The sequence below is a fragment of the Capricornis sumatraensis genome, chromosome 20, assembly GCF_032405125.1.
Source record: "Capricornis sumatraensis isolate serow.1 chromosome 20, serow.2, whole genome shotgun sequence".
Classification (NCBI taxonomy): domain Eukaryota; kingdom Metazoa; phylum Chordata; class Mammalia; order Artiodactyla; family Bovidae; genus Capricornis; species Capricornis sumatraensis.
In genome coordinates, this window is record NC_091088.1 from 65,958,025 (window position 1) to 65,970,127 (window position 12,103).

Below are 12,103 nucleotides of genomic sequence, written 5' to 3' on the forward strand. Positions count from 1 at the left end.
ATTGCTTGGTTAATACTGACATCTTGACAATATTGACTTCAAATCCTTGAGTTTAGGATGTCTTTGTGTCAATTGTGTCTTTTCTAATGTTTTTTAGCCATGTTTTTAGTTTACCATGTACACATCTTTCTGTCCTTGTATAAGATTTGTCCTTTAGCATGTTGCCATAGCTTTTTAAATTCCTTGTTTATCAAGTGTTTTATTATGAAAAGCTGTTGACTTGTGTCAAATGCTTTTTACTGCATTAGTTCAGATGATCATTTTATTTTTTGTTTCATTCCATTAATATCCTTTTTGAACCATTCTTACATTTCAAGAATATATCACCTTATGGTTGCATATAATCCTTTTAGTGTGGTGTTAATTTTAGTTTACGTTTATTGATTTTGCTTCATTATTAGAAATTTTGATCTGTGGTTTTCTTGTGTCTTTGACTAGCATCGGTATTAGAGGAATTCCTGCTTTATAGAGTCTGGAACTTTTCCTTTTTCTTCTGTGTTTTCTGAAAAAGTTTAAGGAAGCTTGACCTAACTGTTTTGAAGTGTTGTCTGCAATTGTGCAGTGAATGTATGTGACTTGCCTCACAATGATTTTTGATTAACAATTCCATCTCCTTTCCATGACTGGTTTGTACAGATATTAATTTCTTCCTGGTTCTAATAATATATTGATAGGTTGTTATTCTCTAGAAATGTATTCATTTGTTCTACTTTATCCATTACCTACACATAGAATTTTCTTAGTGTTTCCTTCTAATTTTCTTGATTTCAGTTGAATCAGTTGTAATGTCTTTCTCATTTCTAATTTCAGTAATTTGAGTCTTCGTTCCTTTTGTAAGTTATTCTACATAAGGGTTTGTCAGTTTTGTTATTCTTTTCAAAGAACCAACTTGTGGTATTACAAGTTTATGTAGTTATTATTCGCTATTTCATTGATCTCTAATCCAGTTTTTTCTCCTACCTTCTGCTAGCTTAGGTGTGTTGTGTATGCCTAACAGTTTTTATTTGGGTTGAATTTTTATTATCATTTTTTCCTTCAATTTATTTCTGTTCAGTTGATAAACCGGGACTGTTTTGTCTATGTGCTCATTTTTTCTCTTTCTCTGGTTTATTGAAATTTAATTAATGTTTATCATTGTGTTAGTTTAAGATCTATAGTGTAATTATTTGATAGTTCTATTGTAATTACCTTGATAGGTTACTTAATGTATGCATCTGTGACATAGTTCCACCTTTTTTCTGAGAAGTGGTGAGCTGTTTAAGGTCTAGTGTCTTATTAACTTTTAAGGATGTAATATAGTAGTGACAGGTATCATTATCATGCTGTATATTAGATTTGTAGAAGTCTTTAAGAACTGTAAATTTATTCCTTTTAGTAATATCCCCCATTCTACTAACCCCCTGAGTTTGCTAACAACTATTCTGTGTTGCCCTTAGTTTGCCTCTTGTTTTTTTGTGTGTGTGTTTTTCCTAAATTAATTTTATTTTATACATACATGGAATAATTCTGTGCTTTTTTTCCTCTGAATTATTTTTACTGAGCATACACCTTCAAGGTCCATCTGTGTTGTTGAAAACACCCAGGATATTTTTATTCTTTATGGGTACATACTGTGTATCACTCCCAGATTTTTTCCCCCATTCATTTGTTGGATTATACAGTTGTTCTGATGTTGTAGCATTTGTGGTTATTGCTTTAATGAGCGTGGGAGTGCAGATATCTTTTAACACAGTGATTTAATTTTGATTTAATTTTTGATATAGTCCCAAAATCTTAACATGCTCCATTATATGATAGTTTTGTTCTTTTTGCAAGATTTTGGGGAACTTTTATACTTTTTGACTTTTTTCTATCTATATGTTTGTGTACAGAAAAAAACACATCCATTTCCTTTTGATGGTCTTATTCTAGTGTTTCCTTCAGGTTTCAACAAAGATCATTCTTACACGTCTCATACAACATAATATCTGTTCTTTATGAAAATATGCATGGAAATGGGGCTTGTGAAATACTGGATTTGATAACCTACTTAGCAAATAATGTAATAGATGTACACCTACTTTATATCTGAAATATCCCATTCTCTTCTCTTTTTAAATCTCTTTCATTTTGGCTACATACCCACAGTATAATTTCCATAGTTAAAAATGGAATAGCTAAACCAATTCTTTTTTCCTTTTAACCTCAGTATTTTTAGTTGCCTGAACTTACAGTTTTATTCACACGTACATACAGTCATAAGCCATGATATCCTCTGTTTATTATTCCCTGAAATCTACTCAGACCCTTTATCTGTCTTTCTCTTTTTTTCATGTTCCTTTGATGTAGATAGAAACACTAACCTTTACTCACTTATTTTAATGGTTCTCCTGATCTCCCCAGTTTCCAGGTATTCCTTGGAAATACTGGGTGGAGTGGACCCATCACTCCACCTTTCTTATTATTCACACTGTAAAATGATTTCGTTTCATCCCTTGGACAACTTTCTCAGGATACAACTTACTATGTGCAGCTGTGATGACTCTGAAACCATTTTGAAGAGGGATTCCTGAATAACAGTGTTAGTTACCCAACTCACTTCTTGCCTATGATTTCCTTTCTAAACTCCCTAGTGTTTGTATGTTTAGTCTTTAATTTCTTTGGGTTTTGTGGTTATGGTGGAAAAGTACCTTTATTTTTGAGAGGTAATATAAGTTTTTCCAGTTTTAATGTTATGTCATTGTGTGTTTGAAAATAGACTACCCTAAGCTTGATTTGAGTTACGGGTAACCACTGTTTCTATAGTGAAGAATCTTATCCTTCAGTTTTCCTAAAAATTTTTAACATTGTGGTTGAAAAAATATTTATTCATACAGTATAGTAATATATCTGTGATTCTTTATATTTTGTAGCTATCTCTCATATACACATGATCAAGAAATCACAACTAAAATCAAACATGGATATAGGAGAAAGATTCCAAACAGTGATGTTGGAAAACCATGAAAGCCACGAAATCAAGCATTTTTACCATCAAGAATTACAGGAAAATAGGTGTGACCTTGGGTATCAGTGGAGAGATGATGAAAGAAATTATAAAAATATCCCTACATCCCATAAGGAAGTTGTCACTTATGGAAGAGTTCAGCCCAGTGGAAAGGATACAGAAAAGAAGCTGATTGCAAATATACTTCCATTAAGCTCTTGGGATGCACTGTGCATGTTTCAGAGTAGACAAACAATTGATGAATTTCATCAAGCTGAGGACAACATGAACAGTAGTACGTCATTTTCACCATCTCAGGAAATTTCTCCTTCTGGCCAATCCAAAATTTCTAATATATATGGGAGTGATTTTATGCATCCTTCAATATTGACACAAGACCAGAAAGCACACAGGGAAAGACCTTACAAATGTAATGAGGGTGGCAAAATCTTTCTTAAAGGCTCAGACTTCAGTAGACATCAGATAATCCATCCAGGAAAGAAATTGCGTAAATGTAACTTTTGTGGAAAGATCTTTAGTCGAAATTCCCACCTTGAAGTTCATCAGAGAACTCATACTGGAGAGAAACCTTATAAATGTAATGTGTGTGACAAGAGTTTTAATCATAATTCATACCTCACATGTCATAAGAGAATTCATACTGGAGAGACACCTTACAAATGCAGTGTCTGTGGGAAAACCTTTCGGTATCCCTCAGGCCTCTGGAGACATATGATAAAACATACTGAAAGAAAACCATTTAAATGTGATGTATGTGGCAGAGTCTTTAATCAAAATAAAGACCTTGCGGTTCATCACAGAATTCATACTGGAGAAAAACCTTACAAATGTAATGAATGTGTCAAGGTTTTTTGTGATAAGGAAACTGTTACAAGGCATCAACAAATTCAAACTGCAGTAACAGCATACAAATGTAATACATGTGGCAAGTACTTTCATCACAGGACTGCCCTTATACGGCATCAACATGTCCATACTGGAGACAAACCTCACAAATGTAATGAGTGTGGCAAGTTCTTTAATCAGAAATCCAATCTGGTGCGTCATCAAACGATTCATAATGGTGACAGACCTTACAAATGTAATCAGTGTGGCCATCTGTTTAGTCTGAAAGGAAGCCTTGCAGCTCATCAGAGGATTCATACTGGAGAGAAACCTTACAAATGTAGGGAGTGTGGCAAAGTCTTTAATAGAAATTCAAACCTCGTAGTTCATCAGAGAATTCATACTGGAGAGAAACCTTACAAATGTAATGAGTGTGGTGAGATGTTCAGCAGTAGACCAACCCTCATCAGTCATCAGTTCGTCCATACTGGAGAGAAACCTTACAAATGTGATCAGTGTGGCAAAGGCTTTGGTTACAAACAGTGTCTTCGAATTCATCACAGATTGCATAATGAATAAGTGGAAGTGAAAGTGATAGTCACTCCAGTCATGTAGCCTGTCAGGCTCCTTTGTCCATTGGATCTCCAGGCAAGAATACTGGAATGGGTAGACATTTCCTTCTCCAGGGGATCTCACTTTACCTAATGAGCCACCAGGGAAGTCCACATAGCGAATAGAAACATTGCAAATTTGTTGTGTGGAAAAGCCTTTACTCAGATCTCAACCCTACCACACATCAGAAAATCCAACTTAAGAAACACCATGTAATTGTGCTATATGTGGGAAGGTCTTCAAAATTCATACTTCAAAAAGAATTCAGATCTGAAAATTCACAGCTTACAGTTTGTTGGAGAACTCATAGCGGGAAGAAACTGTACAAATATCATGAGTGTTGTGAAGTTTTTTTGCACTCACCACCAGGTAAACTGTAATGGGAAGAAACCTCACAAGTTTAATGACCGTCTCTCTGTTTAGTTAAAATTCATACCTTATATATAGTATGCCAGATAATTCATACTGGAGAGAAACCTTTCAAACGTAATGAGTGGCGATTTCTTCAGTGTGCCTTTAAGCCTAAAACGTCCCTACAGGTGTTCCATGATCTTGAACATTGAACAGTGTAGTGAAGTGTCAAGGCTTTTACAGGTGTTCACATCTTCGGTTTTATTAGAGTTTGTAGAACTGCAACATCACATCAACTGTAGTGCAAGAACCATAGACACTTGATGAGATGAGAATGTTTCTGGAAAACTGTTTTGCATTTCTACATACCCCATACTAAATTTTCCATTTCTGCTATACCAATTACTGCAAACTGAGTGCCTTAAATAAATAGATTTATTCTCTTCTGTTTCCATTCAAGAATTGTAAATGGATCCAAAGCTCTGTCTTCTTTGGGGTACTCCAGGTCACAATTTGTTTTCTTGCTTTTATGAATTTCCAACATCATTTTCATCCTTTTTCTCATGATCTCTAGGTGGTTTTGCATCACAGGCTCTTTAATCAATGATTTTGTTCAGACGTCCTTTTATCATATGAGCACTTCCTCAACACATTGTTTAAATTAGGTCAGCCTCTCTTTCTGTCATTGTATTAATTCATTACTAGGGTCATATCTCACTTGATGATTGCTGACATTCCCTTATAGAATATAACCTCCTGAAGGCAGAGTATTTTATTTCTTGTTAGACCATCAGTGATTAGGACCCAGTGCAGGAAATGAATTAGTTGATAAAGTTGAAAAATTGTTTTAGACATTTTCTATTGCATACTTTATCGTCCAAAAAAGAACTTTTATATGTAGTCTGAATATAAAAAATTTGAGTGACCTACTTTATTGTGTGATTCACTTTATCATCATTCTCTGAAACTGCATTTGCAGTATTTCCAAAGTATGCTTGTACCTTTATCTCATAGGTCAGTATTACCAAAGATTGAATATTTAAATAAGATGCAGGTTCACTGATTACCACAGAATTCGACAAGAAATATTATCCAAGATGAAGTTGTGTTTACTCAAAAAAATAGGTCACGATTATGATAGATAAAAACCATTTCCCTTTAGGCAGGAACAAATGTCGAGCAATACCAGTTTCTGAAAGTATTGTACTGCACTGTGACTAGGGACTTCCCTGGCAGTCTAGTGGTTAAGACTCCGCATGTCCAGTGCAGGCAGTGCAGGTTCAGTCCCTGGTCTGGGAAGGGGAACTAAGATCCCACAAGCCATGCTGCCTGGTGGGTAGCCAAAAAAAAGAAATATTCTTCAAATAGAATGGTGGCAACCAAAGTTGTAAAACCTCAAAAGTCAAATTGAAAACTTAGCTTTTATACCCAGGGATATAAACAAGTTAGGTATAACAAGTTAGGCAAAGTCCCATATGAATTACAAAGCTCCAAAGTGGTCCAAGAATTAACATACTTGGGAGAGGAGAAAAGCTTAAGTAAATTTTGATGAAATCATGTTAAGCTTTTCATCCACAGATCTGAAAGAGGAACAGTAATCATTCATAAGGTAATCGATGGGGAGTTGGGGGATTTCTTTCTTGCTCTTTCTGAAGTAAACACATAGGCTATCCTGAATCTTACTGAAATTAAAGAGGAAGCATAGTTCTTAGCAAGTAAGCGGTCTCCTTCCACAGAAAAGAAGAAAAGGAGTTCTTTTATGTTGGCTATTTTCCAGAGTTACGGGGTTGGAGTAAAGTCTCACATTGTCAGGATGTTATGTGACATCAAGTGAAATTCAAAGACTAAAATGTACACACATACATGAATAATGGAGTAATAAAAAATGTAATAATGATAACAAATATGCCCAAGAACCTCAGCGTTTAAGCTGTTTAATGGTATCAAAGGACTCTGCAGGGGGACCCTGCTTGTTGACATGATTTAAAGTGAGGGTGGGATGATTTGAGAGAATAGCATTGAAACATACATATTACCATATGTGAACTAGATCACCAGTCCAGGTTCGATGCATGAAACGGTGCTCAGGGCTAGTGCACTGGGATGACCCTGAGGGATGGGATGGGGAGGGTTGTGGGAGGAGGGTTCAGGATAGGGAACACATGTACGCCCATGGCTGATTCACGTCAGTGTATGGTAAAAACCACTACAGTATTGTAATGAGCCTCCAATTAAAATTAAAAAAAGATTTTCTCCTCTTCCAAGTATTAATTCTTGGACCACTTTGGAGCTTTGTAATTCATATGAGATTCCTCAGGTTGCTTTTGACCTACACTCCCTGGACTACAGTTGATCTCTGTCTCCCAGATTTTAGTGTACTCTAAATGGAAATGATGTTCTTGATACCATTGGAATGAAAATGCACAATCAGCATGAACAGAATTTTGCATTTTACTTGTTAATTTCCATTGCCTACGAAGACAATCCTGTTTTTGCTTAACTAAATGACCAGTTCTAGGGGTAGTCAACACCTCCATTGACCCTTCACAGAGCACCCTAGACTCCCTCCATCCAACGGCTAAGTTGGCGATCTCTCACTGCCAGTGTACCTGTCTCCACACACTCATGCCCAGGTGTCTTACTTAATTTATCATGTCATTGTAGGAAATAAATCTTTCCTTCTTTTCACTGCCACAGGGCTTATGGATCTTAATTCCCCAACCAGGAATCGAACTTGGGCCCCTAGAGTGGAACTATGGAATCCTAACCACTGGACCACTGGAAAATTCCCTAAGTAGCACAATTTTGAAGTCATTAAGATTAGGTGAATGTGCATATTCGTCTTACTGTGAGAATCTCATTTTGAATTTTAAGTGCCTTCATATTTTCATCTTTTTTATGGCATATATATTTTATATCCATTTCTGTAGCTGGCCAGAATCAAGCTTGAATCAGGCTTCCCAGGTAGTTAAGTGGTTAAAAAAAAAAATCCAATGTGGGTTGGGTCCCTGATTCAGGAAGACCCCCTGGAGGAAGGAATGGCAACCCACTCCAATATTCTTGCCTGGAAAATCCCATGAACAGTGGAACCTGGATGGCTACAGTCCATGGGGTTGCAAAGAGTCAGTGAGGACTTGAGTGACTGAGCATGCAGGAGCACATTCATTATCTGCTGCTATGTAGCCAGTCAGTACGAAGCTTACAGGCTTCCCAGTGAGCATTTGATGATAGTCCACAGTTTCTGTGCATGTGGGAGCATCGTAGTGGTGTGGGTGTGGCTCAGGGCCTCTTGAGTTTGAAGCCACAGGAAGGCTCCTTCAGGGCTGGATTGGCAGGCTTTCAAACTCCCTCTCCTAGCTGGTGGCGAGGGCCTAGGTCCTTGCCCTCTGGCCCTCTTCATAGGTTCGCTTTCCTCAGAACTCCCTCTGAGACAGAGAGGGAAAGAGTGGAGTGGAGCCCGGGGCCTTTCATACCTTTATTGTAATTCTCCTTGTATAATTTTTTAATGATGAACAATAACAGAGAAAAAGATTTTACTATGTGTCTAAAATCATGACAGGATGCATTACAGATTGCAACCTAGCTCTCCAGATACCATTTTGAAAGAAGGATACCTAAGTTCAAGCAGTTGTATTTTAATGACTGACCTTAACTATATACTTTTACTAGCAAGAAATGCTTTATTCTGCAGCATGAAGAGATTAGAAATACCAAGTGTTAAATATCAGCTTCTAATCAAATTTGGACTGAAAGGATTATTAAAAGTCCATGAAAATCTCTTGGACCTGGTCAATTCTTGCATAGCCTAGTCTCTGTGGTCACAGATACATTTTCAGTGAGAGACAAGCCAGGAGCTGGGGAAGAGAAACTCAGTTGGATGGGACCTATACACCCACAGCCCGCCTCCCCATCTTTCCCACCTTCTTCCTGAAGCAAAGTTAAGGGCACCAACTCCTATAGGAACAATCACTGAACATGGCACCCCCTGCAGAGACACTCACAGATGTGGAAGATGAAGACAGGAGATCCTGACAATAATGTGCAACTCTAATAAGGACCTCCTTTTTCTCTTCCTCGTTTTACATTTGCTTGCAAACATGTTTAAAGAATGGACTTTATATATTTTTTTAGATTTTCACCATACAGCCATTTTAGATTAGATAACTTTTACTTTCTAGACATATGTAGAAGCTAGCAAGAGATGTGTTCAAATCTTGTTGCATTATTTATTATGCAGATGATACATAGGTAGACAAAATCGGCCTATCTTTACACTTGGGTTCACAGTTAATTTAATCTTTTGTGAACTTCCAGATTGTCCTGGTCTGTGAGCGGGTTGGAAAAGCATTTCCAGACATGAGGTGGAATGAGAGGAGAATAGAGTGGGAGACTGTTAGAATAGCAGGATGGCTCAAGGGAGAGCTGACCTCTTTGTTGGGCTAGTGGCCAATTTTTATAGCCTCCAGACAGAAAATTCTTACTGGAAGGGGTGGCATTTGGTGATTGATTAGGATTCTATAGGGTGATTAATAGGGTAGGTGTTTTACTTAATATGGGGGGTCACAGAACTAGCTGGATTAGACCTGGAGATTCATGACAACACTTGCTATGGGAGTTAGTTCCAGAGGTTTTTGTCCTGTGACCTTGGTATAGGGCTCCATGCTGATTATGTAACAAAGTATGTACAGTCTACTCAGGAACTATTTTTATCATAGTATTATCTATTGCTTTGTTTCAATGAAGTACTGAAGCAAAGTTTTCCACTGCCTATAAAGGGTACCAAGGGTAAGCTGGACTCACTGAGAATTGACCACATGTGTTAATTAGAGCCAGTATCGTCATATGGAAATTCTGGTATAGAAATCAAGAGAGAATAAAAAGACTAGAAGATGGACATAAAGGAGTTCCTCCAAGAGATAAACAGGTGTTCGTGCCTTCGGTTTTGGAGACCAGACTCCATCTCTTCAGCACCTATGGGGAGTAGGGCCCTAGAAGCCTCTGCTGCGGGAGGCACCGGCCACGGGCCGATTATGGGAAGCAAAGTCGAGATGTAAAGGCTCACCTGCGGAGTCCAGGGAGGGGCGGCCCAGAGCAATCCTGACTCGGTGTGGGTGCTTTAAAAATGTTTGTTTTTGTCAACAATTTTTATTATTCATATGATCCATAGAAACAAGAACGTGTGGGGGTGGGGGGCGGGCGTCAAGGAAGTAGGAAAAAAGATCTTTAATACAGATTAGCAGTAGCTCAGTATGCAACTTGAGGCAGCCAATCCCTCCCTTCTCCCAGTCCCTCCAGTTTACGGGGCTCAGGGCTAGGCCTTTTTCTTGCTCCGCCCCTTGGCGGTAGGCCCCGCCCCGGAAACCCGGCCTCTAACCCGAGGAGCCCAGCCTAATGACCCGGAAGGTGGGGAGCTCGCAGCCAAGGTCACGGGCCTGAGGTAGGTTTCTTCTTTCTACCGTGAACTTGTGCTGTGCGGTACCCCTAGTCCTCAAGGTGTGGGAGTCGCTAGGGATCTAACATGCCAGGACCCGGCCCTCCGCCCCAGAAAATCTGGATTTCGCCGTTTCGGGTCCGGTATCTTTTCTTTTTGGTGTGAAGTCGCTCTGGGCCGGTCCTTGCCCTTGGCTTTTCTGCTTTCGTCCCATGTAGACACCGCCTTTCAAGACTCTTTCCTTCATAAAATCCTCTACTGACCCCCGCGCCCCACCCTCACCTCATGTAAAATACTCGTCCGCGGGGTGGATTTGCGCCCCCCAACCTTGAACTCTCGGTCCCTGGAGGCAGCACTGGCCGCTCCGCTGCCGCAGAGGCCGCGTCTTCTGCCTTCGCCTGGGGGAAGGTGAGCTGGGCGGGTCGTGTGATGCCCCATGCTCTCCGGCCCCCAGGACCTCTCCGCCCTCCCGTTAGAAAGTGGTCCTTTCCGGAAGACAGGCATTTTGTACTTGGATAAGGGGGTATCTGGAAAAGGAGAGACCGAGGGAGAAGTGGAAAACTTGGAGGGAAAAGTGAGGGAAAACGAGTGGGAACGTAGAGGGTCGCTGAGGGACACGCGAAGAAGCAGTAACCTGAAAGTGATGAAGTCGTATCTGCAAGATTGCAGGGCAGCATAAGGAAGGGAACCCGGATCAGCGTGAGAAGGCGGGATCCCAGAGGACGGTCATTTCATGAAGAGAGTAATAGAAAATGTTACAAGAGTTGGAACCTCGGCCTTCAGAGCCATGTGGTTCTGGGAGAAAAAGTGGACAGAGGGTGACAAGAAGAGCAGAGGGAAAGAAGGAGATGGAAGGAAGCATCGCCACCTGGGGTCTCTGAGGAGAAAGGGAGTGTATCCGGAGGGCTGAGAAAAAGCGAAGATGGGGAAGAAAGAGGCAGAAACACACAGAAATTTTATTTATGACAGTCAGAAAGGGTGGGAGAAAGACCTCAAGAGGCAGAACAGCTTGCACAGAGGGGCAGGACAGGTGTGAAGGAAGAAACAAAGAGGCCAGAAACAGCAGGAGAGCAGAGGGGAGCAAAAAATACACGCGACCAATGAAACAGGGAGACAGGTAAACAAAATAAAATGGAAACACCTAATAGTGCAGGTGGGGGGAAAACTGGATCCAAATGGGTGTTGGGTTGTTTTGATATGGATCATTGAGTTGTAACATTGATGTGTGTCCAATTACGGCTTTTTAAAATTTGTTTCAGATTTTTTTCCTGGCATGAATGGCTTCTTCTCTTCTTATAAATGTAAAGTTTCTTTGGTAAGTAGTACATAATTTTAGGAGGAAGGCCTGGCAACCCACTCCAGTATTCTTGCTTGGAGAAATCCCATGCACAAAAGAGCCTGGGAGGCTACGGTCTATAGGGTCTCAAAGAGTTGGATACAACCGAAGCTATTTAGGATGCAAGTAGGCACCTAATTTTAGAATATGTTGATGAGTAGTTGGCAGAAATGTCAATGATCTTCTGTACTAACAGTCAAAATCTAGTTTTACCGGTTAGCCTTGTATTGTTTTCTTCCTCTTCCTGTGAGCTAGTAAAATTGTGAACTCTGAGGTGATATAAAGATGTTTCCCTCAGGTCCCTCTTAGCTATTTTCTGCAAGTTCTCTGAAACATGGGCTGGATTAACTTGGAACGTTTTTGCAACAGAGCCCATCCATGATGAAGAAATTGGCTCACAAGTGATTTCTTTCTTTCTTTTTTTTTATTTGAGTATAGTTGATTTACAAGGTTTTGTTACTTTTAGGTGTACAGCAAAGTGATTTAGTTGTGCATATACATGTGGATTGTTTTTCAGATTCTTTTCCCACATAGATTATCACAGACTATTGAATTAGTTCCC

At 39.4% G+C, this 12,103-nt stretch overlaps 1 protein-coding gene across 1 annotated transcript in view; it reads left to right on the plus strand.

Moving 5' to 3' along the window:
* LOC138096927 (zinc finger protein 836-like) overlaps positions 1–12,103 on the plus strand; it is a 53,537-nt gene that overhangs the window by 12,161 nt on the left and 29,273 nt on the right. The window contains 1 exon segment of the mRNA XM_068993163.1: positions 2,892–4,343. Coding sequence (XP_068849264.1) covers positions 2,892–4,343 — 1,452 coding nt within the window.